General features: G+C 41.5%; 1 protein-coding gene across 2 annotated transcripts in view; it reads right to left on the minus strand.

Annotated features, from left to right (window-relative positions):
* The window catches only part of LOC112230505 (splicing factor, suppressor of white-apricot homolog), a 162311-nt gene that overhangs the window by 125174 nt on the left and 11936 nt on the right, over positions 1 to 25201 (minus strand). For both annotated transcript variants that reach the window (XM_042311625.1, XM_042311624.1), the window contains exons 5-8: positions 23927 to 24146; positions 23611 to 23705; positions 17954 to 18122; positions 8 to 344 (exon numbers count right to left, since the gene is read on the minus strand). In XM_042311625.1, coding sequence (XP_042167559.1) covers positions 8 to 344; positions 17954 to 18122; positions 23611 to 23705; positions 23927 to 24146 — 821 coding nt within the window. The remainder of the gene's footprint in view (positions 1 to 7; positions 345 to 17953; positions 18123 to 23610; positions 23706 to 23926; positions 24147 to 25201) is intronic.

Here is a 25201-nt window from a genome sequence, read left to right on the forward strand (position 1 = left end):
CACATACCTGGTCTCTGGTATGACAGCAGCAGGAATAACAGGGGCAGGAGGAGAAGGGGTTGAGAGGCAGACTGGGACCTGGCTGGGAACTGGAGTTGGTGGTGGGATGATGGGAAATGTAGTCGGAGGTGCTGTGTAGATGATCCGTGTCGATGGCTCAGGAGGTGCAGGGGGAGTGGTCCCTGGAGGAGGCGGGGTTCCAGAGTAAGAGGGTGGAGCCAACATTCTGCCAGAGGGCAGGGAGCTGTAGTAGCCGTTGGCATCGATCCCAGGGGGAGGCGGGGCTAGGCAGTAGGTCCCATCAGGAAGCATGCAGTACCCATAGTACATCGCTGCCACGTTAGCTGTAAGGTCAGAGAGAGGAAATCATCAAAATACTTATCATCAAAATAGGTAATCATGTGAATACTTCAATTGCATGTGGTTTTGCATGCCTTCCCTGTCAATGAGCAAAAGTGTAAGTCAGCATTGGATAAGATAGGTCTGCTCACTGAGTGTTAGTGGTGGGTAAGGCTGTGGTGCTGAGCGGACTAACGTATACATTTAAGTCTGGCCTCATTGCTAATCGGATCTTAGCCTCACAGAGGAGGCAGAAAGAATAAAGCAAACCCCACGCTGATACAAATGAAACATTTTAATAATCTATGTCTGGATCACTGTCTACTTAATTAAAATGTACTTTGTCAGCAGAAGACGGGAGGGAAAAAGGGGAACAAAAAGGAGAATGGCCCAACAAGAATAATTAGGATCAGCTTGTTGGAAATCATAATGTGTTTAAAAGCGGATATCAAAAACAATATGCAACCGATCATTTCCAAAGCCTCATTACAATCACACTACCCATTTTGGACTCTATCAAGTGCATCAACAGGTCAGGGAAAGTAATTTACAGCAGGAATAAGAAAATAATACTGGCACAACGACCGGGGTTAACACAGTCAGGTTATGAATAAAACAACTGACAGATTCACTCATAGTGTTCAAAGGGGAAGAAAGAAACAGGCAAGAAGGCTCCATAAAGGTGTGGTATGTCACTGTACAATGGTGCAAGTCAGAGTTCCTGTGAAAATTCGGCTCATACCGTTACTGTGGATGGGAAAATTGGGAAATGCAAATTCTGCGTGAGTGTCAAACTGACTTTGTTTGCGATGACAATTTGACATTTTTAAGTATAATAATTGATTCCTGTGAGGTGCTACACAGATTCGCTCTGACAACTGAGCTGGAAAATTTGCGCTCACATCAGCTACCGTTACCAGACTGTATAAACAGATTCTGCCAGCTCACTGCCAACAGCAGCAGGAGGAGGAGAGGGGAGGGCAGGTGTTTGTCATAATTTGTGGGTGTGGTGGGGGTCAGTCTGAAGTCGCTCAAAATGTCACATCCATCTTAAATTGTCCGCTCACAGAGACTTATTCCATGGCAGCTCAGACTCAAAACCATAACGAGATCGACTGTAATTGTATTAAGTTGAGTTTTCACATTCCGTTTGATACGGTTAGCCATCACATCAATAACCACTTAAGAGTAGGATTGGGAGTGGGAGGATGAGGGCGTTCGGTTCAGCATGTAGCTGTGTGTCTCGGTGCATTATTAAGTCTCCAAGGTCTTTTACTGTGGCAGTGGTTTCCATCCCTGATGGAGTGTACAGAACGGAGAAAGACAGAGAAAGGGAAGGAGAACGATAGAGAGGGGGAATAAGAGGCTTATTTTGTCAAACCTGAAACTGGATGATATTAACTCGTTAGTCACCTCTCTGGTGGACTGTTACGAAGACCCATTCAAAATGCACAAGGCTGGAAACCTGTAGGAGAGCCATCATTCACATGCTCCATATGTATTTGTTCCATCTAATTAAAAATGAAAGGCCGAAATGTCTTCAGTCAATAAGTATTCAACCCCTTTGCTATGGCAAGCATAAATAAGTTCAGGAGTAAAAATGTGCTTAACAAGTCAAATAAGTTGCATGGACTGTGTGCAATAATGGTGTTAAAAATATATTTTTTAATGACTACCTCATCTCCGTACTCCACACATACAGGTAATTGTAAGGTCCCACAGCCAAGCAGTGAATTTCAAACACAAAGACCAGGGAGGTTTTTTAAATGCCTCTCAAATAAGGGTTTCTATTTGTAGATGGGTAAGAGCATGGTGAAGTTATTAATTACACTTTGGATGGTGTATCAATACACCCAGTTACCACAAAGATAAAGGCATCCTTCCTAACTCAGGTGTCGGAGAGGAAGGAAACCGCTCAGCGATTTCACCACGAGGCCAATGGCGACTTTAAAATAGTCAAGAGTTTAATGGCTGTGATAGGAGAAAACGGAGGATGGATCAACAACGTTGTTACTCCACAATACTGACCTAAATGACCAAAGTAAAATTGCAAAAACATTGGCAAAGCAATTCACTTTTTGTCCTGAATACAAAGTGTTGTACTAAGTAATGTTTTGGGAAAATCTAATACTACTCTCCATGTTTTCAAGCATAGTGGTGGCTGCATCATGTTATGGGTATGCTTGTAATCGTTAAGGACTGTGGAGTTTTTCAGGATAAAAAAATAAACGGAATGGAGCTAAGCACAAGCTAAATCCTAGAGCTAAACCTGATTCAGTCTGTTTTCCACCAAACACTGGACAATAACCTAAAACACAATCTACACTGGAGTTGCTTACCAAGAAGACAGTGAATATTCCAGTTGACTTAAATCTAATTGAAAATATATGGCAAGACCTGAAAATGGTTGTCTATCAATGATCAACAATCAATTTGACAGAGCTTGAAGAATTTGGAAAATAATAAATGGGAAAATGTTGCACAATCCAGCTGTGGAAATCTCTTAGAGACTTACCCAGTGTGATCTGACAAAGTAGTGACGCAGGGGTGTAAACAGTTGTGTAAATTAGAAGTTTCTGTATTTCATTTTCAATAAATTTGCAAACATTTCTTAAACATGTTTTCACTTTGTCATTCTGGGGTATTGTCTGTAGATGGATAACATTGATTTTACCCACTTTGAAATCAGGTTGTAACAACAAAATCTGGAATAATTCGAAAGGTATGAATACTTTCCGAAGGCACCATCGATATGTATAAGGGTAAGGTGACTAGGCATCAGGACACATGATTAATAGAGTAGCAGTAGCATACAATCATAATTTAAGTGTGTGTGTTTCTATGTACAGTCAGTATACATGTGTGTGCATGTTGTGTGTGTGTGTTGAAGTGTCAGTAGGCATTAGTGTCTAGAGTCCTGTGAGTGTTCATAGAGACAGTGCAAAAATAGTAAATACAACAGTTTACTTAGATAGTCCGTGTAGCCATTCTGTTAGTAATTTAGAAGGCTTAGGGATAAAAGCCGTTTAGGAGCCCGTTGTTTTCAGACTTGATGCACCGGTACCACTTGCAGAGTACAGTCTATGGCTTGAGTACCTGGACTCTAAAGATTTTCCGGACCTTCCTTTCACACCGCCTGATATAGATGTCCTGTATTGCAGGGAGTTCGGCCACAGTGATATACTGGACTGTCCGCACCACCTGTAGCGCCATGCAATTCTGGGGGGTGCCGTTGCCATGCCAAGCAGTGACGCAGCCAGTCAAGATGCTTTCAATAAAGCAGCTGTAGAACCTCTTTAACTTCCTGATTAGAGAAGAGGCGCTGCCACGCCTTCTTCATGACTGTGTACTTGTGAGTGGACCATTTGAAGTCCTTAGTGATTTGGACACCGATGAACTTGAAGCTCTCGACCCGCTCCACTGCTTCCTGTAGTTCACAAACAGCTCCTTGGTCTTACGACGTTGAGGGAGAGGTTGTTGTCCCGACATCACACTGACAGGTCACTGACCTCCTACCTGCAGCCTTTCAAAGCACTTCATAAATACAGATGTGAGTGCTACAGGGTGGTAGTCAGTGTAGCATGACATTTTTGAGATCTTGGTAACAGGAATGATGGTAGTCATCTTAAGACATGTCGGGATTACAGACTGGGTCAACTAGAGATTGAAAATTACAGTGAATATGACTGCCATCTGATCTGTGCATGCTCTGAGAACGCAACCTGGAATACCATCCTGCCCCACGGCCTTGCAAATTTTGACCTGATTAAAGACCTTACTCACGTCGGCCTCGGAGAGCGAGATCACCCAGTGCTCTGGGTTCATGTATGGCACGGTGTTGTTGTCTAAGCGTGCATAAAATGCATTGTGTTTGTCTGGAAGAGAGGGTGGGTCTCTTTTTAAATCTGTAATGACTATCGCCACATGTGACGGGCGTCGAAGCCTGTGGAGTACGATTCCACCTTAGTCCTAGATTGTCCTTTTGCTCGTTTGATGACTCTGGAGGATGTAGCGGGACTTGTTGTACTTGTTCCTGTCATGGGGGGGGTCTTGTCTGAAAGCCATGTTTCAGAATAGCAGAGAATATGGCAGTTATGAGAGTCCCGTTTGTAGCAAATCCACAATCGGAGGTCATCCATCTTATTATCAAGTGAATGGAGGGAAGAGGTGGCCGGTTTTGCCTTGGCCTTTATCTTGCCAGGACTCCCCCTCTCCAGACTCTAATGCCGGCATTACCTTCTGAAGACCCCGAAAATTGGATCAGAATTAGAGAAAGAGCCCAGGGCAAATGAGTCAAAGTTGAAGCCAAAATTGGGGTAAGTAACTGCCGACTTGATTTCCAAATGTTCTTATCAGTTATAAGAAATGATAGCGGATGAATTTTGTGAAAATAAAGTAAAAGATAAACGCCAAAATAATCACAAAGTAGCAATGTTGGGTCGGAGCTCGCATCCAGCACGGCGCCATCTTATTAGCAAAGAGAGAGAAACACACACCAGGGATTCCGTTATGAAAATGAGGCACCGGAAATTTGACCGGCAGCATTTAAATTTACCGGAACCATATGCATAGGGTGCGTAACTTGATTAGGGTGTACACCCACGCTGCTCAGAATGACAAAAAAAACTATCACATTTAGATGATGGTCAATTATCTTTTACAGAACATGCAAGTTGAGGATGCAATGACGTGTATCCTTACAGCACACTTTGAAGATGTTAGAATAACTGTCCATATTTACTTTCTCAGCCAACAAGATGAGTACGAAACAGCAAAATCAAGAGCCTATGCATAGGCTGAGTGTGATTTTCACATTTGGGGAAGCACATTTACACCATAAAATTGCACCTTTACAATAAATCATGAACATTCATCATCACACGCATCCTCGCATTTGCAGACTTATGTAAGAGAGCCTACTATTCGTAATGTGATGAGTATTTGTAATTATTATGGATCCCCATTAGCTGCTGCCTCTTCCTGGGGTCCAGTAAAATGAAAGCAATTACAGTGCATTTGAAAAGTATTCAGACCGCTTGACTTTTTCCATATTTTTTTACATTACAGCCTTATTCTAAAAAGGATGAAATTGTATGGGTAGGACTCTAAAAGCTTGGCACACCGGTATTTTGGGAGTTTATCCCATTCTTCTCTGCAGATCCTCTCAACTCTGTCAGGGTGCATGGGGAGCATCACTGCATAGCTATTTTCATGTCTCTCCAGAGATGTTCGATCGGGTTCAAGCTCTGGCTAGGCCACTCAAGGACATTGAGACTTGTCCCGAAGCCACTCATGAGTTGTCTTGGCTGTGTGCTTAGGGTCATTGTCCTGTTGGAAAATGAACCTTCGCCCCAGTCTGAGGCCCTGAGCGCTCTGGAGCAGACTTTCATCAAGGATCTCTGTACTTTGCTCCATTCATCTTTTCCTGGATCCTGACTATTCTCTCAGTCCCTGCCGCTAAAAAACATCCCCACAGCCTGATGCTGCCACCACTATGCTTCATCGTTGAGATGGTGCCAGGTTTCTCCAGACGTGACGCTTGTCATTCAGGCCAAAGAGTTCAACCTTGGTTTCATCAGACCAAAGAATCTTGTTTCTCATGGTCTGAGAGTCCTTTAGGTGCCTTTTGGCAAACCCTAAGTGGGCTATCATTTGCCTTTTACTGAGGAGTGGCTTCAGTCTTGCCACACTACCATAAAGGCCTGATTGATGGAGTGCTGCAGAGATGATTGTCCTTCTGGAAGGTTCTCCCATCTCCACAGAGGAACTCTGGAGGTCTTTCAGAGTGACCAACGGGTTATTGATCACCTCCCTGACCAAGGACCTTCTCCCCCGATTGCTCAGTTATGCCGGGTGGTCAGCTCTAGGAAGGGGCTTGCCGTTTCCAAACTTCTTCCTTTTCAGAATGATGGAGGCCACTGTGTTCTTGGGGACCTTCAATGCTGCAGAAGTCTTTTGGTACCCTTCCCCAAATCTGTGCTCGACACAATCCTGTCTCGGCGCTCTACGGACAATTCCTTCGACCTCATGGCTTGATTTTTGCTCTGAAATGCACTGTCAACTGTGTGACCTTACATAGACCGGTATGTGCCTTTCCAAATCATGTCCAATCAATTGAATTGAACACAGGTGTACTCCAATGAAGTTGTAGAAACATCTCAAGGATGATCAATGGAAACAGGATGCACTGAAGATCAATTTCTAGTGTCACATCAAAGGGTCTGAATACTTAAATATGTAAATAATACTTAAATATGTAAATAAGGTATGTCTGTTTTGTATTTAATTATAAATGTATTTATTTGGTCAAATTTTTGTATTTTACCCCTTTTTTTATCCTGAATTTTGATCTTGTCTCATTGCTGCAACTCCCCAACAGGCTCAGGAGGTGAAAGTCAATTAATGGGTCCACCAAAACATGACCTGCCAAACCACACTTCTTAACACCAGCCCGCTTAACTTGGAAGCCAGCCGCACCAATGTGTCGGAGGAAACACCATTCAACTGACGACAGCCTGCAGGCACCTGGTCCGCCAAAAGGAATCGCTAGAGCGCGATGAGCCAAGTAAAGCTCTCCCAGCCAAACCCGACCCTAATCCAGATGATGCTTGGCCAATTGTGGGCCGCCCTATGGGACTCCTGATCACGGCCGGGTGTGAAACAGCCCGGGATCGAACCAGGGTCTGTAGTGACGTAGTGCCTTAGACCGCTGCGCCACTCGGGAGGCCCCTCTGTTTTTTACTTTTAATAAATTTGCTAACATTTCAACAACAACAAAAAGTTTTCGCTTTGTTATTGTGTGTAGACTGATGAGGAAAATGTTTTACTTAATACATTTTAAAATAAGGCTGTAACGTAACATAATGAGGAAAAAGGGAAGGGGTCTGAATACTTTCCAAATGCACTGTATAATTAAAAACGATTACATTACACAATAGATTTCACAACACATTAGCTGTGTGCCACTACCCTACATCACAAAATCTATATTTTTTATCTGATTTTACTGCTTGCATGAGTTACTTGATGTGGAATTGAGTTCCATGTAGTCATGGCTTTATGTAGTACTGTGCACCTCCCATAGTCTGTTCTGGACTTGGGGACCATCAAGAGACCTCTGGTGGCATGTCTTGGGGGTATGCATGGATGTCTGAACTGTGTGCTACTAGTTTAAAAAGACAGCTCAGTGCATTCAATATGTCAATTATTCTCACAATTACATGTAGTGCTGAAGTCAATATCTATTCTACTTTGAGGCAGGAGAGATTGACATGCATACAGTAGAAGTCAAAACTTTGGACACACCTACTCATTCAAGGGTTTTTCTTTATTTGCACTAATTTCTACATTGTAGAATAACAGTGAAGGCAACAAAACTATGAAATAACACATATGGAATCATATAGTAAGTAAGCAAAAAAGTGTTAAAGATTATTCAACCACCCTTTGCCTTGATGACAGCTTTGCACACTCTTGGCATTCTCTCAACCAGCTTCATGATTTAGTCACATGGAATGCATTTCAATTAACAGGTGTGCCTAGTTAAGTTAATTTGTGGAATTTCTTTCCTTCTTAATGCATTTGAACCAATCAGTTGTGTTGTGACAAGGTAGGGGCGGTATACAGAATACAGCCCTATTTGGTAAAAGACCAAGTCCATATTATGGCAAGAACAGCTCAAATAAGCAAAGAGAAACGACAGTCAATCATTACTTTAAGACATGAAGGTCAATCAATGTGGAACATTTCAAGAACTTTGAAAGTTTCTTCAAGTGCAGTCACAAAAACCATCAAGCGCTATGATGAAACAGGCTCTCATCATGAGAAACGCAACAGGAAAGGAATACCCAGAGGACAAGTTCATTAGAGTTACAAGCCTCAGAAATTGCAGTGCAAATAAATGTTTGAGTTCAAGTAACAGACATCTCAACATCAAATGTTCAGAGGAGACTGCATGAATCAGGCCTTCATGGTCGAATTGCTGCAAAGAAACCACTACTAAAAGGACAATAATAAGAAGAGGCTTGCTTGGGCCAAGAAACACAAGCAATGGAAATTAGACTGGTGGAAATCTGTCCTTTGGTCTGATTACACGAAGTTTGAGATTTTTGTTTCCAATCGCTGTGTCTTTGTGAAACGCGTGGTAGGTGAACGGATCATCTCTGCATGTGTAGTTCCCACGATGAAGCATGGAGGTGGTGGTGTGATAGTGCTTTGCTGGTGACACTGTCTGGGATTTTTTTAGAATGTAAGGCCTACTTAACCAGCATGGCTACCACAGCATTCTGCAGTGCTACGCCATCCCATATGGTTTGCGTTTCGAGGGACTATCATTTGTTTTTCAACAGGACAATGACCCAACACACCTCCAGGCTGTGTAAGGGCTATTTGACGAAGAAAGAGAGTGATGGAGTGCTGCATCAGACCTTGCCTCACAAATCACCTGACCTAATCCCAATTGAGATGATTTGGGATGAGTTGGACCGCAGAGTAAAGGAAAAGCAGGCATCAAGTGCTCAGCATATGTGGGAACTCCAAGACTATTGGGAAAGCATTCCAGGTGATGCTGGTTGAGAGAATGCCAAGAGTGTGCAAAGCTGTCATCAAGGCAAAGGGTGGCTACTTTGAAGAATCTAAAACATATTCTGATTTCTTTAACAATTTTGTTTAACATGATTCCATGTGTGTTATTTCATAGTTTTGATGTATTCACTATTATTCTACAATACAGAACATAGTAAAAATAAAAGCAATAAAAGCTCTCCATGTAAAAGATAAAAAATAAAAGCTCTCCATGTATATTTAAGGGCCAGTGGGTCTAGAGGGAAGCCGTGCTTCCCTGTTCTGACCAAATTGTAATTTTACTAAGTCAATCATTGTGGAACCTGACCACACGACTAGACAGTAGTCCAGGTGCGACAGAACTTGGGCCTGTTGGACCTGCTTTGTTGACAGCGATGTTAAGAAAGCAGCACAACGCTTTATTATGGACAGACCTCTCCCTATTTTAGCTCCCTATCATTATGTTTTGACCACGACAGTTAACAATCCTGTGTTACTCAAAAAAGTTTAGACTTCTCAACTTTACACTATTCATTGAAGATTTAGTTTTAGGGTTTAGTGAAAGCTTTGCCCCAAACACAATGCTTTTCGTTTTTGAAAAATGTAGGACTAACTTATTTCTTACCACCCATTATTAAACTGACTGCAACTCTTTATTAAGTGTTGCAGTGATTTCACTTGCGGTGGTAGCTGACATGTATAGTGTTGAGTCATCAGCATACATAGACGCACAGGCTTTACTCAGAGCAAGGGGCAGGTCATTAGTAAAGATTGAAAAAAGTAAGGGGCCTAGACAGCTGCCCTGAATGCCTGACTGCCTGGATTGTGTTGGAGAGGCTTCCAATTAAAGAACACCCTCTGTGTTCTGTTAAGACAGTTAGCTCTCGCTGCATAGCAGGGGATATAAAGTTATAACACATATGTTTCTCCAGCAGCAGAATATGATTGACAATGTAAAAAGATGCATGGAAGTCTAACAAAACATCTCCCACAATATTTGTATTATACATTTCTCTCAGCCAATCAGTCATTTGTGTAAGTGCCGTACATGTTAAATGCCCTTCCCTATAAGTGTGCTGAAAATAAGTTGTTAGTTTGTGAAATAGCATTGTATCTGGTAAAACACAATTTTTCCCAAAAGTTTACCACGGGTTGGTAACAGGCTGATTGGGCAGCTGTTTGAGCTATTCTTGGGTAGAGAAATTACTTTTGCTTCCCTCCAGGTCTGAGGGCACACACTTTCCTGCTGGCTTAGATTAAAGAGATGGCAAATATGCGTGGCAATGTTGTCCACTATCATCCTCAGTAATTTTCCATCCAAGTTGTCAGACACAGGTGGCTTGTCATTGTTGATAGACAACAATATATTTATTTTTTTACCGCTTCCACACTCACTTCACGGAATAAAAAATTACAATGCTTGGATTTCATAATTTGGTCAGTTATGCATGGATGTGTAGGTTCAGAATTAGTTGTTGGCATGTTATGCCTAAATGTGCTAATCATGCCAGTGAAAGAAAATCATTAGTGCAGTTGGCAATATCAGTGGGTTTTGTGATGAATGAGCCACCTGAATGAATGATGGAGTGGAGTTTGCCTTTTTTTCCAAAATTTCATTGAAGGTGCTCCAAAGCGTTTTACTATGATTCTTTATATAATTTGTCTTGGTTTCATAGTACAGTGTCTTATTTTTGTTCAGTTTAGTCACATGATTTCTCAATTTCCAGTATGTTTGAAAATCGTCTGTGCAGCCAAACTTATTTGCCATCCCTTTTGCCTCATCCTTAATGGGTGTATGCTTATTAGTAACTGGAATAAACGATTTCATAAGATATGGTTTTCATAGATATGGCCACTCTAATATGATCACCACATCTGATAGATTTGGATTTTGCTTTAGAGCAGATTTCGGCAGCATTGGTAAAGATGTGATCAATACATGGTGATTTCATTCCTGTGCTGTTTGGAAATAACCTGGTAGGTTGACTCATAACCTGAACCAGGTTGCAGGCACTGTTTACAGCTTGAAGGTTTTTCTTGAGTGGCCAGTTTGATGAAAGCCAGTCAATATTTAGGTCACCTAGAATATATACCTCTGTTGACATCACATACATTGTCAGGCATTTCACACATATTATCCAGACACTGACTGTTAGCACTAGGTGGTCTATATCAGCTTCCCAACAGAATGGGCTTTAGGTGAGGTTGAGCCTGTAGCCATATTACTTCAACAGCATTTGACATCACATCCTTTCTAAGCTTTACAGAAATATGACTGAACATCAACTGCAAAACATCCACCATTGGCATTTGTCTCTTCTGAAGATGTTGAAACCATGTATTGCTACCACTGTGTCAAAGGTTTTATCTAAGTGAGTTCCTACTTGGGCAAACCGACTCAGTAAAACTCATAGGTGAGTTTTATAATAGCTCTAGGATTTATGCCAACAGAGATACAGTAATAATTAATTAGGCTATTTAAATTTGGCATTTTAATTAGATTTACTTAGGGAAAGCTACCCTACCTAGCCTTATGGACACGCCACCTACGAGCCAATGTCAATCTACTATCTCCATAGTAGAAAAGTTGACCTATTCTATAGATCAGAACATTCACCTTAACATTTTGACAAACTATTACTTTTTAAAATTATTAGCGCAGTAACGCTCACAATGCAGTAGTCTACGCACAAATGAACATTTGGCTACCGGGCAATGAAAGAAAGTTGAAAACCAATAGAAAACAAGAGAAACAGGCTACTAGCTTCATTGGCATATGGAAGTCTTTATAAAATAATTGCCTCCACGGATATAGTCAGATTTTGCCTAGGCTACTTTGAAGCAAGGTAAAACTTGCCTCATAATATGTAGTAAAACATTCAGGTTTCAAACAATTAAGTAGCTATATGTTTTCAAAATGCATACTGCCTCCAGCTCATTGCAAAGTGGTGTGTGACGTGCTGATGAAGCCTACCTTCCGTTGCCCATGCATTTAAAATGGCGAATGGGAAGGGCGCTTCAATTACCAGCTGAGAAATAAAAATAGCAGCTCTTTTAATCATGGCCAAAAAAACGATTTTTAACACACGATTGCATTTAGAATTGTTGTGCAATGATTGGGCTTATAAAAGCACAGTGACAGATTTTCAGCTCAAAGGCTCTGTATCTAAATAACATACATAACAAATATACACACGGGCCAATTTAATTACACTAAATTATGCAAATTACCCATAGACTGATAAGCATGACTGGTCAAATTGTATTTCCATCCATGAATAGGTTAAAAAGCATTATTTCACAATGAGATTTTTTTCCTTCTCCTGGACAATTGGCCAGAGCCAATTAGATATATATATATATATATATATATATATATATTTATTTACCGGCAAACAGAAACCCTGACACACACACACACACGACAGAGAGTCAAAGACAGGGGAGAAGGACTGGAGAGGGCCATATCTGTGCTGCTCTGTTTTAAGTGCTGTAGGATTTGACTGGAGTGTTTGAGAGCATGATTTCTCTAACCACTAACCTCAACACCACTGAGAGCCAAGACAGCACCTCCGCTTCCCGCCACCTCAACCTTACAGCATTCTATCAAGCTTTGTGTTTCTGACTCAGTCAGTTAAAAAATATTTAAATTTTTTTGTTGCTTTGGATCCTTAGAAGACATTAAAGTTCTGCTCCTTCTCCAGCCACTCCAAAAGCTAATCATTTTCATAGGGAGCATCTTGAGCACAAACACCTCTCCTCCAGATAGCTGGGGTTCAAGAAGCCAGTCTTCAATCAATACCCATCAGACGAGCTAAGTGTCTGGGGAGGTCTGAACCTGGGATTGCAATCCAAACACGGGGTGATAGAATAGAATAACTTTAACTCCGCCCCTGTGCTATATGCTGGTCTCTAGGGCAAAACTAAAGGTCGGCCAGACAACAAGGGAGGGCTTCTGCTGGCTAATAAAACAGCCCACTTTATGAATGCATAACGATCCATGACCAGAAGGGTTGCTCAGCAGGAAAAACATTCATTGGTAGCAGCCAGCTTCCCTGTGCTACACAATAGAGGTTGGCTGATTAATTAAGGCCGAGTTTAAGTTTTCATAACAATCGGAAATCGGTATTTTTGGACACCGATTTGGCCGATTTTTTTTACACTTTTATTTCATCTTTATTTAACTAGGCAAGTCAGTTAACCTCTAGTGACACCCCATCCCATGAACGGGACCGTTGTCATCATCTGACATGAATTAGCATAACGCAACGGACATAAATATTCCTAGAAAATATTCCTATTCATGAAAATCACAAATGAAATATATTGAGACACAGATTAGCCTTTTGTTAATCACCCTGTTATCTCAGATTTTCTAAATATGCTTTACAGCCAAAGCTAGACAAGCATTTGTGTAAGTTTATCGATAGCCTAGCATTTTGTCCAGCTAGCAGCAGGTAACGGAAAAGCAATCAAACTAAATCGTTTACCTTTGATGAGCTTCGGATGTTTTCACTCACGAGACTCCCAGTTATATAGCCAATGTTCGTTTTTTCCCAAAATTTTATTTTTGTAGGCGAAATAGCTCCATTTGTTCTTCACATTTGGCTGAGAAATCGACCGGAAATTGCCGTCACGACAACGCCGAAAAATATTCCAAATCAGCTCCATAATATCGACAGAAACATGGAAAACGTTGTTTATAATCAATCCTCAAGGTGTTTTTCAAATATCTATTCGATAATATATCTGTCGGGACAATTCGTTTTTTAGTAGGACCGAATGGCTACCTCTGTATTTTACGCGAGAGTCACTATGGGAGCCATCAGGTGACCACTTGCGCAATGTAGCCGCTTACGGGTATTCTTCAACATGAATGAGTAAAACTACGTCACAATGCTGTAGACACCTTCGGGAATACGGAGAAAGCGTAATCTGGTTGATAGCCCATTCACTGCTCAATAGGGACGCATTGGAATGCAGCGCTTTCAAAACATGAGGCACTTCCGGATTGGATTTCTCAGGCTTTCGCCTGCAACATCAGTTCTGTTATACTCACAGACAATATTTTTACAGTTTTGGAAACTTTAGAGTGTTTTCGATCCTAAGCTGTCAATTATATGCATATTCTAGCATCTTGTCCTGACAAAATATCCCGTTTACTACGGGAACGTTATTTTTCCAAAAATGAAAATACTGCCCCCTAGTCACAAAAGAACACATTCTTATTTTCAATGACGGCCTAGGAACGGTGGGTTAACTGCCTCGTTCAGGGGCAGAACGACAATTTTTTACCTTGTCAGCTCGGGGATTCAATCTTGCAACCTTACAGTTAACTAGTCCAACGCTCTAACCACCTGATTACATTGCACTTCATGAGGAGCCTGCCTGTTAAGTGAATGCAGTAAGCCAAGGTAAGATGCTAGCTAGCATTAAACTTATCTTACAAAAAACAATCAATCATAATCACTAGTTAAACTAGTAATATCAACCATGTGTAGTTATCTAGCGTGTCCTGCGTTGCATATAATCGATGCGGTGCGTATCGTTGCTCCAATGTGTACCTAACCATAAACATCAATGCTTTTCTTAAAATCAATACACAGAAGTATATATATTTTAAACCTGCATATTTAGCTAAAAGAAATTCAGGTTAGCAGGCAATATTAACCAAGTGAAATTGTGTCACTTCTCTTGCGTTCATTGCACGCAGAGTCAGTGTATATGCAACAGTTTGGGCTGCCTAATTTGCCAGAATTTATGACATAACATAACACTGAAGGTTGTGCAATGTAACAGCAATATTTAGACTTATGGATGCCACCCGTTAGATAAAATACGGAACGGTTCCGTATTTCACTGAAAAAATAAACGTCTTGTTTTCGAGCTGATAGTTTCCGGATTCGATCATATTAATGACCTAAGGCTTGTATTTCTGTGTGTTATTATGTTATAATTAAGTCTATGATCTGATAGAGCAGTCTGACTGAGCGATGGTAGGCACCAGCAGGCTCGTAAGCGTTCATTCAAACAGCACTTTCGTGCGTTTGCCAGCAGCTCTGCTGTTTATGACTTCAAGCCTATGAACTCCCGAGATTAGGCTGGTGTAACCGATGTGAAATGGCTAGCTAGTTAGCGGGGTGCGCACTAATAGCGTTTCAAACGTCACTCGCTCTGAGACTTGGAGTAGTTATTCCCCTTGCTCTGCATGGCTAACGCTGCTTCAAGGGTGGCTGTTGTCGATGTGTTCCTGGTTCAAGCCCAGGTAGGAGTGAGGAGAGAGACGGAAGCTATACTGTTACATTGTCAATACTAAAGTGCCTATAAGAACATCCAATAGTCAAAAGGTTAATGAAATACAAATGGTATAGAGAGAAATAGTCCTAGAATTCCTATAATAACTACAACCTAAAACATCTTACCTGGGAATATTGAAGATTCATGTTAAAAGGAACCACCAGCTTTCATATGTTCTCATGTTCGGAGCAAGGAACTTAAACGTTAGCTTTCTTACATGGCACATATTTCACTTTTACTTTCTTCTCCAACACTTTGTTTTTGCATTTAAACCAAACTGAACATGTTTGATTATTTATTTGAGGCTAAATTGATTTTACTGATGTATTATATTAAGTTAAAATAAGTGTTCATTCAGAATTGTTGTAATTGTCATTATTACAAAATATTGTCAGATTAATCGGTATCGGCTTTTTTGGTCCTCCAATAAATCGGTATCGGTGTTGAAAAATCATAATCAGTCGACCTCTACTACACAAGCACAGTTCAAAAGGTCCCCCTCCATAACTGTCTATAGGATAAATTCCATTAATAAATTTGTAAGTGTCACAACAGGCGAGGTGGGTGAAACCGATAAGTGGATGGATTGCTTCACGGAGGAGTGTTGGTGAGTCATTGTGGATGGATGTACTGTGCAGTGTATTGTGAGATGCTTGTCTGTGGACTGTTAAACTAACAGTGTAACAGTAGGCTGCATTGCCTCATCTGGGCCTCTGAGGTCAAGAGAGAATGGGATGTATGTCACCCAACAGGGCAGAAAGAATAGCCCAGTCTCAAGATAGAAAAGCCCAGTCCCCTAGTGCAGTCTTGACAGCTTCTCTACATTTCTAGGAAGAGTTGTCTTCAGTGATGATGCAAATGATCTAATATGCTCCACGTTCACTCTATTAGAATGTAGAATGTGCTTGTATTACAGAGAATCCATAGACCAGTAGAATAGAAGGGAATAAGTTGTCGTTTGAGGTCAGGTGACACCACAAAACATTCGGCCCAATAGCAACTTGGCAATTGTCCCGTTGAAGAGCTAGCAAAGTTATAATGAATTAAAGGAGCTGCAATGCTGCACGCTTCTAAACCCCTCTTGCCTAATTCCCATTCAATACGCCAGTCATTGGCAGAAACTGGAGGATATTCCTCTGGTGCCTTTGATCCTCTCCAGTCTGTTTACAGGGATTCTCTCAGAGACCCAGCGCCATGCACAGAAATAAAAGTCGGATATACAGGAGCAAAATCTCTCCAAAATGATCATCTTGTCGCCGTAAGCCAGCGCATTAAAAAGCCATGTCTGTGCTGCTGTGCGGTGCTGTGGCGTCGATGTCTCTTTTTCTCTCTCTCCTACCACAGCAAACCAGTGGAGCTCTTCCAGTCCCGCTAATTAAGACAAATCAGCTCACTCAGCTTGAGCAGTCTCTCCCAAGCACCAGACAAAGAGGGAAGACAGGGTTGACCCTGGGAAATAAGAGGAGTCAAATTGCGAGGAACATCTCTTAAGGACGTTTAGAGTTAGCCTGGCACTCCATATCACGCCCAGCACCTTCACCATCAATCACCTAGAACTAATGCAGACAGTAGAGAGAAAATTGCTAAGGTTTAAAGAAGCCAAGAAAGAGATTCTGGAGATTCTGTAGCCTCGGATGCCTCGAGAAGTGTTTGGGTCAAGCGAGAGAGAGCTGGTCGGTTTATGCAGCTGCTCTTTTCTAGACTGGCAGAGTGGTTGGTTTGTTTGTGTGTGTGTGTGTGTGTGTCAGAAAAGCGGAAATTATGTCTGCATTTAGAGGAAGCAAACATCTGTGGGCGCTGCCAGAAAAGCAACTTTGGATTCTATCCACCGGCGTTCAGGGCAAAACAAACAGCAACCCTGCCGTCAATGAAGAGCAAGGGGAACACAGTTTGTCAGCGCGTCCAAATCAACTGCTCACTGCAGATCCGAAAATGAACTAGGCACAAATTTAAGGACAAGAAACGTGTAAAAAAAAGAAAGAAAAAAAGAAGAAAAAAAACTTCTTGGAGACTTTGAAAACTCAAGAACCTTTAAGTACCTACAATCCCTGAGGGTCATGTGGTGAAATTAAATCACTCCTGGATTCAGTCTGTGCTGAACAGTCCTCAAAGGCTGTGAAGGGCGGTAGGTAGCCTAGCGGTGGATCGAATCCCTGAGTCAACAAGATGACAAATCTGTCGATGTGCCCGTGAGAAAAGCACTTAATCCTAATTGCTCCTGTAAATCGCTCTGGATAAGAATGCATGCTAAATGCCGTAAATGTAAATGCTTTCTGGAATTGACCTCCTGGAAGAGGACGTTTCAGCAGTGTCACGGGTCTATAGGAGACCATGTTAATGAGCTTTTCCATTATGAGCTGCAAGGTCACCTCCATGGCTACAGCTGGAACATGTGCCTGTGTCCGACAAATATGTTTACCGCTGGGCTAATTCAATGTACCTTTCCTCCTCGAGATTCTCATCTGATATGAACGCCAACGTTTGTTAAACATTGAGAATTATAATGAGTGGACTGTTCTTTTTGCCTCTAGGAGTTCAGTGCTCAATACTAAACAATTTAGTGCCACTCTGCCTGTCTGAGAGACTGAGCTTGCACTGAGGGGGAAATAAATAAAAAAATACATAAAAAATGGGGAGAGAAATGAAGTGGACCAGGACTAAATTGAAATGAAGAGGCTCCCTCGGCGCTAATATGAATGCTCCTCAGATATTGGATTTCCCAGTTGGACTCTCAGAAATGAGAAACTGTACTCACGGTCAGCGATGTACTCTGCGGGTGTGGCGGGCACAGCTGGTTCTGCGGGTACTTCCTCTGGCTTGGTTGCCATGATGGCGGCAGCAGCAGCAGCGGCTCCGTTACGTTCCTGCTGGGTTTTCCGGATCAGTGCTGCCAGTGGATGGTCTGGGTCCATGACTTGGAGGGGCTACAACACAAATAGATTTGGTTAAAAGGCTTAGAACTACTGGTCAGCATAACCCCCAACAATTACATTTGAGCCATTTAACAGATGCTCTTATACAGAGCAACTTATAGGAGCAATTAGGGTTAAGTGCCTTGCTCAAGGGTACATAGACAGATTTTTCACCTAGTTGGCTTGGGGAGTTGAACCATTGACCTTCCAGTTACCGGGCCAACGCTCTGAACCAATAGGTAACCGGTCCCAACAATAGGAAGCTATAGCGGTGAAACTGAGACACCTCTGGCTGATGGAGAGGACAAACAACGCAAGACAGAGTAATGGTTCTAACTAGCTGATACATGTGTCATGTTATGACCTACTTATTACAACTCATTTAGCATGACGTTTGGACTAATATACTAATTGAATAATATGTAAACATGTACACTGGTGATTTATACAGGTGTGTCTAGCCTTGTGTGTGCAATAAGAGTTGACATACAAGTTATCAAAACCCTTTAAAAGAACAGACTAAAGGATATAAAGGAAAGATGGGACTCTTGATATTCAAGTAAATTGGGAAAGAAAATCAAATGTACATTTAAAGGATTGAGGCCTTTTTAAATTTGGGCCGAAAATCTGATCACATTGGTTTATTTAAAACCCTTTTATCTCGTCATTTACTTAGCTCAATTCACTCGGAATTACAACAAGTGACAGTGATTAAACATACAGAATATTAAATCAAGAGATGAGGAGAAAAATACTTGATGGTAGCTCATCCTCAACCACAAAAATCTAAGCACTTTGAAGTGAGACACTTTGAAATCAGGCCCAATTATGCTGTTGAATACAACAACTTAACAGTAATGTGTGATTAATTCAAAAGTCTATGGGCTTTTGAACATTAAAAACCTAACCATGGGCTAATTAGCAAATGGTCAAACCTTATAAAAAAAATACAGTATAAGCCATTAGACAAATTGTGGGCTGGCTTGAACGGGCAAAGCCCGTATGGATGGGAGATAATTGCTCTAGAAAGGCCCTGAGATGAACTAATTCCATAGTTTTATGGTTTCTTTATTCCCTTCAAAACCAAGATAACTATGTCTAAATAAGACAGACCAAAGCAATATGGTGGGGACTTCGAGTGCTTTTCACAATAATGCTTTCTCATATCCAATTATCTCAGCTAAGGCTGGGGGATGTCAAACTTTGTCCTATCGCAGTCCTGGGCAATTATTTTCATGGAGGGCCATATTAGAATATATTTTTGCCATCGCAGGCTGGAATCATATTACAGGATTACACATCATGTGTATGACTGTGTTGACAGATATATCTACTGTAAATCACATCCAGATATGCTACTTATTTTACTTTTTTAACATGAACAGAAATAAACCACATCCATGTTCTCCTTTTGGTAGGTATTTTCATTATTCAACATGCAATGAACTACATGGAGGGAAAAGTACACTGTGCATTCAGCACCATGGACAGAACTCTTGTCAACAGGTATGCACAAAAACACATGAAAGAGAGAGTGCTCAACATTACATTTAAACAACGCAATCAGTGTGAGGAGTGAAGCCTCTGATGGGCATTGACTACATCAGTGTAGTCGGGTATAGTATAGTCGCAATGCACAGAATTGCTGAGAGGTGAGTCAGTAAGAGATGATCTGTGCCTTGACTTGCTATATTTCATCACTGAAAATGCCTGTTCACATACATACGTTGACCCAAACAGTACAAACATCTGAGCACGACTCCTAATCTTTGGAAAGTTTTGTTCATCGAAAGATGCTTAAAACCTCGGTGACATTGTTTTGAATAGTTCTCCAATCACTGCATCAGACTGGAATTCAGTTCATTCATGAGTGCCATGATGTCCACGGTGAAGGCAAAAATCAGTCAACAATTCGTTATCTTGCAGTTGAGGGAAATACACATTTTCCTTTAATTTGCAAAAACTCAGCAATCTCTGATTTCAGGTCCCACACCCTTTTAAGCACCTTCCCCAAACTCAGCCATCTCACGTTTGTGTGGTAGGGGAGATCTGCATGACCTGACTCGGTCTCTTCCAACAGTGAGACAAACTGCCTGTGGTTTAAAGATTTCTCCCTTATGAAGTTTACCACTTTAGTGACTGTATCCACAACATGGCTCATTTTCAGAACACAATTACAGAGAACCTCCTGATGAATAATGCAATGCAGGAAAATAATTTTCTGATCTGGGTCCAGCTCAGCTACTTGATCTTGCAGCCTTTCCAAAAGGCCAACATTTTTTCCTGTCAAGTTTGGGCACCCATCAGTGGTCACACTGGATAACTTTTCAAAACTCAATCCCAGCTTTGCCACACACGTATTAACCTCCAATAAATATTTCCCTGTGGTTGTGCTCTTCATCGACTGCACTGATGCAAGCTCCTCCGTAATTTCAGTGTCTGGGGGTATGCCTCGTAAAAATATCAACAACTGAGCCGCGACATGTCCGTCACTGCTCTCATCCAGGGCCAACGAGAAATAGGTGAAATCCTTTACCATGTCTTTCAACTGTTGTTCCATATTCATTACGATGGCTTCAACACGCCGTGTCACTGTTCGTCTTGACAGGGAAACATTTTCAAACAGTTCTTTCTTGTTGGGGCATTACTGCAGAGTCATTTAAACTGGGGCGACGGGTAGCCTAGTGGTTAGAGCGTTGGACTTGTAACCGAAATGTTGCTCGATCGAATCCCCGAGCTGACAAGGTAAAAATCTGTCGTTCTGCCCCTGAACAAGGCAGTTAACCCACTGTTCCTAGGCCGTCATCGTAAATAAGAATTTGTTCGTAACGGACTTGCCTAGTAAGATTAAAAAAACATTATTTAATGAATTCACCCTTCAGCGAATGGCTTGCTATGTTTAGCAATTTTGAGGGACAGTACATAGCTAGCTCTCGTAATTCTGTCGTTTGCTGAATGCAGTTGTGTGTAAAGTCCTTGCTGCTTTTGCAACTGAGAAATCAACTCTTTCGATGCATTTGCCCTCTGCTTAGAATACATTCCTATATTTCTCTGCACGCTTCGTCTGGACGTGTCGGGACAAGTTGTAGTCTTTCAAGACAGTGTGCAAAGAGGGCATCGCTAAGCTTTCCCTGATACCTCAATAAATATTTTGATGTCCACTCTTGCTCGAACACCCTACTTTCATGGTCTACTTTCCTTTTCTTTGAAAAACATTTTTTTTGCGCAATTTCTAGCTAGCTACTATTTGTAACTGTGATGTGTGTCAGCCTGTCAGTCACTGTCTGTCCTCATGCAGATGTTATTTATATGTGCCTTCAAAATAAATGTCCCAAAAGCAGTGGGAGTTAAATCATTATACAAAGGAGAGTATTCATTGGGCTTTTAATTTGAAAAACAAATACGTTTTTCAAAACTTTACTATAGCAAATTCTTTATGTAATCTGAGCATGATTCCGCGGGCCATATTGAATCAGGTCCCGAGCAGCATACGGCCCCTGGGCCGGCCTTTGCCCAGGCCTGTCCAACCGTGATTATTTACTCATAAAACGTGATACACCTTTTTGTATTATTTTTTAACCACCGTTTTCAGAACTAACTAATAATTGCCTCATCGTCCTCTCTTAATATTGTTTGTTCAATCGTTTAAGGCTGTGATTGAGAATAGCCTATGCCTATAAACTCCAGACTTTCATTCTTGCTCTATTTGAAAGCAGCAACTTTAGGACAACACCTTCTTAGGCTATTGGAATATTTGGGAAATAGGCTACGGTTCATAGCTTTAACTTGGACATTTGGTTTTCCGTATCGCATGGAGGGATAATTTCTTTCTTAATAAGCTTAAACTTGTCATTAGATTTTTCTATTGGCTATTGACATTTTTTCATCTATAATTATTAGTCCCCTGGCTACCATACGTTTTAAGGTTATTCAAACTACTTTTTGAGATGGAACTCATTAGTTTAATTAATTGTTTGATCAGGAGAAAGCCATGCAAGCATAAAATGATGAAAGCCCAAAGTCATATTCTTAGCCTATCAACAAGAGAGAGAGGGGAATTTTTATATTTTATAGTTAGACAAGATAGTTAAGGAGTGTCCAATATACAGTGCATTTGTAAAATATAATATATATATATAATATAATGTAACTATTTCCACATTTTTTTACGTTTGTATTTAAACAATTTTAGACATTTTTTTTTCTCTTCAATCTACACACAATACCCCATACTGACAAAGCAAAAACAGTTAATTTTTGAAAATGTATTTTAATAAAAAAACATAAATATCACATTTACATAAGTATTTAGATCCTATACTCAGTACTTTGTTGAAGCACCCTTGGCAGTGATTACAGCCTCGGGTCTTCTTGGGTATGACGCTACAAGCTTGGCACACCTGTATTGGGTAGTTTCTCCCATTCTTCCCTGCAGATTCTCTCAAACTCCGTCAGATTGAAAATAGCTGTGCAGCGACGCTCCCCATCCAAAGTCTCTCCAGAAATGTTCGATCGGGTTCATGTACAGCCTCTGGCTGGGCCAATCAAGGACATTCAGAGATTTGTCCCAAAGCCACTCCTACGTTGTCTTGGCTGTGTGTTTCATGTCATTGACCTGTTGGAGGGTGAACCTTCGCCCCAGTCTGAGGACCAAGATTGAACACCTTTTTCTCCCCAATTTAGTGGTATCCAATTGGAAGTTACAGTCTTGTCCCATCACTGCAACTCCCATACAGACTCGGGAGAGGCGAAGTGCGTCCTCCGAAACCCAACCCGCGCGGCTTCTTGACACAATGCCCACTAGGCCCGGAAGCCAGCCGCACCAATGTGTCGGAGGAAACACGGCATACCTGGCGACCGTGTCATCGTGCATTGCGCCCGGGCCGCCACAGGAGTCACTAGTGTGCGATGGGACAAGAACATCCAAGCCAGCCAAACCCTCCCCTAACTCGGACAACGCTGAGCCAATTGTGCGCTGCCCCATGGGTCCACCTTCCAACCGCATAAGTAAAAGGCCGCCATTGGCGGAGGCGGTGGATTGAGACGCAGCCCATGCAACAACAACAAAAAAGATATCTCTAGCTTAAACAGACGGATTTTGATGGGGCTTTTTGTATTATGCTAAGCGGACATCGACTCTAGGGGGTTTAACTAAAATGGCTCATGCAATGGAATGTATTTTTTGTTATGTCAGTTGAATGAACAAATAACAGCACATATTGACAGTTACACTTCCTGCTTTTCCTTCTTGCTTTGCTCTTATGGGCGCCAGTCCACCCATTACGCCATCATTGACTTGAATGGGGAACCCATTCTATTCATTCTATTTCTATGGCAGTACATGCGGTCAGGAGCGGAGGAGGATAAAATGTTTGTCTTAAAAATATTATTATTATTATTGATTTTTGCTATTCGAATGGTTATTACATTGACCGCAGTCATTTGGCTGACCAATAACCGTGATCCAAAGTTCCATGACAGTCACAGATCTGGTCCTTACCTTCATCAGCTCCTCAAGGCGAGAACTCTTCTTAGGAGCAAACAGGCTGGGGTGGAGGTAGTTCCCATCCCCATCATCATCAGAATCATCAGAGTCTATAGAAAGACATCAAAGTATGAATAAAGAATAATGGTTCATGTCTCAAGTATTTGCATTCTGAATTCAGTTCATGTATTGTGTTGTTAACATACATTCTGTGCCCTTGTTCTCAAAAATGTCACATGCATTATAGTATAAAACTATGTATCCCATACATTATTTCCAACACTTTCTATATGAACTATTTTTGTTAACCTCTTTGACCCCCGTGGCTTACCCTGTGAGTCCTGCTTGTCGGATGCAGGGGTGTAGCGGCCCTCCTTCATGGCCTTCAGGATGTGTTTGTAGTAGGGGTTCAGGTAGTGTTCGAAGTTCAGGAAGTCAAATTGGGAGTTGCCAGACTGTTTGGCTTTCAAAACAATCTCAAACTGGGCCCCCTGCTGGCACACAAAGTTGGCGGTCCTCTCAATGATGGCATGGGTTTTGGTGGTCGCTGGCTGGAGAGGAGAACGGAAGAGCACACGCACTAAGTCGGCAGACAGGAAAGTTATCAACGAGGCAGGGCAAAAGAAGTGTGGGGTTAAGGATAGGTGACAACCTGGGGCCGTATGTATCAAGCATCTCAGAGTAGAAGTGCTGATCTAGGATCAGCCCCCCCCCCCACTGTCCATTTAATATTATTCATTGTGATCTAATAAGCAAAAGTGATCCTAAATCAGCACTCTTACTCTGAAACCCTTCATACATAGGTAACTGTATTTCATAATTGAGGCACAAGAGAAGGCAATCACTTCAGAAGCAAATAAGAAAAAGTTAATACTTTACAACAAGACATGAAACTGGATTTTGATTGTCTGAGTGTTCTTGGTCAAATCAAATGTTATTCGTCACATGCGATGAATAAGAAAGGTATAGTAGACCTTACAGTGAAAAGCTTACTTTACAAGCCCTTAACCAACAATGCAGCTAAAAAAAATTAAAGAGCAGCAGTAAAATAACAATAGCGAGACTATATACAGGGGGTACCGGTACAGAGTCAATGTGCGGGGGAACTGGTTAGTCGAGGTAATATGTACATGTAGGTAGATGCAAATAGTCTGGGTAGCCATTTGATTAGCTGTTCAGGAGTCTTACGGCTTGGGGGTAGAAGCTGTTTAGAAGCCTCTTGGACCTAGACTTGGCGCTCCGGTACCGCTTGCCATGCGGTAGCAGAGAAAACAGTCTATGACTAGGGTGGCTGGAGTCTTTGACAATTTTTAGGTGGGGCCAAATCAAAGTTCGCCAAATTATATTTCCTAAATTGTATCGGAGGTTTAAGGATTGGCGTCCCGTCGACGGGACAGTTGTAAATGTCAAGATTGCAGATTTTAGAGAAACAACACATGTAGGACATATTATATTAATGTTAATATAACTGCACTGTCCAACTTACAGTAGCTATTACTGTGAATAAATTCCATGCTATTGTTTCAGGAGAGCTCCTAACAACAAAACACGTATCACTGCAATAGGTTTAATAAATGAAATCTTGTTCTGATTTATCATGAAGTGT

Source organism: Oncorhynchus tshawytscha, linkage group LG33, assembly GCF_018296145.1.
Source record: "Oncorhynchus tshawytscha isolate Ot180627B linkage group LG33, Otsh_v2.0, whole genome shotgun sequence".
NCBI classification, from domain to species: Eukaryota; Metazoa; Chordata; class Actinopteri; order Salmoniformes; family Salmonidae; genus Oncorhynchus; species Oncorhynchus tshawytscha.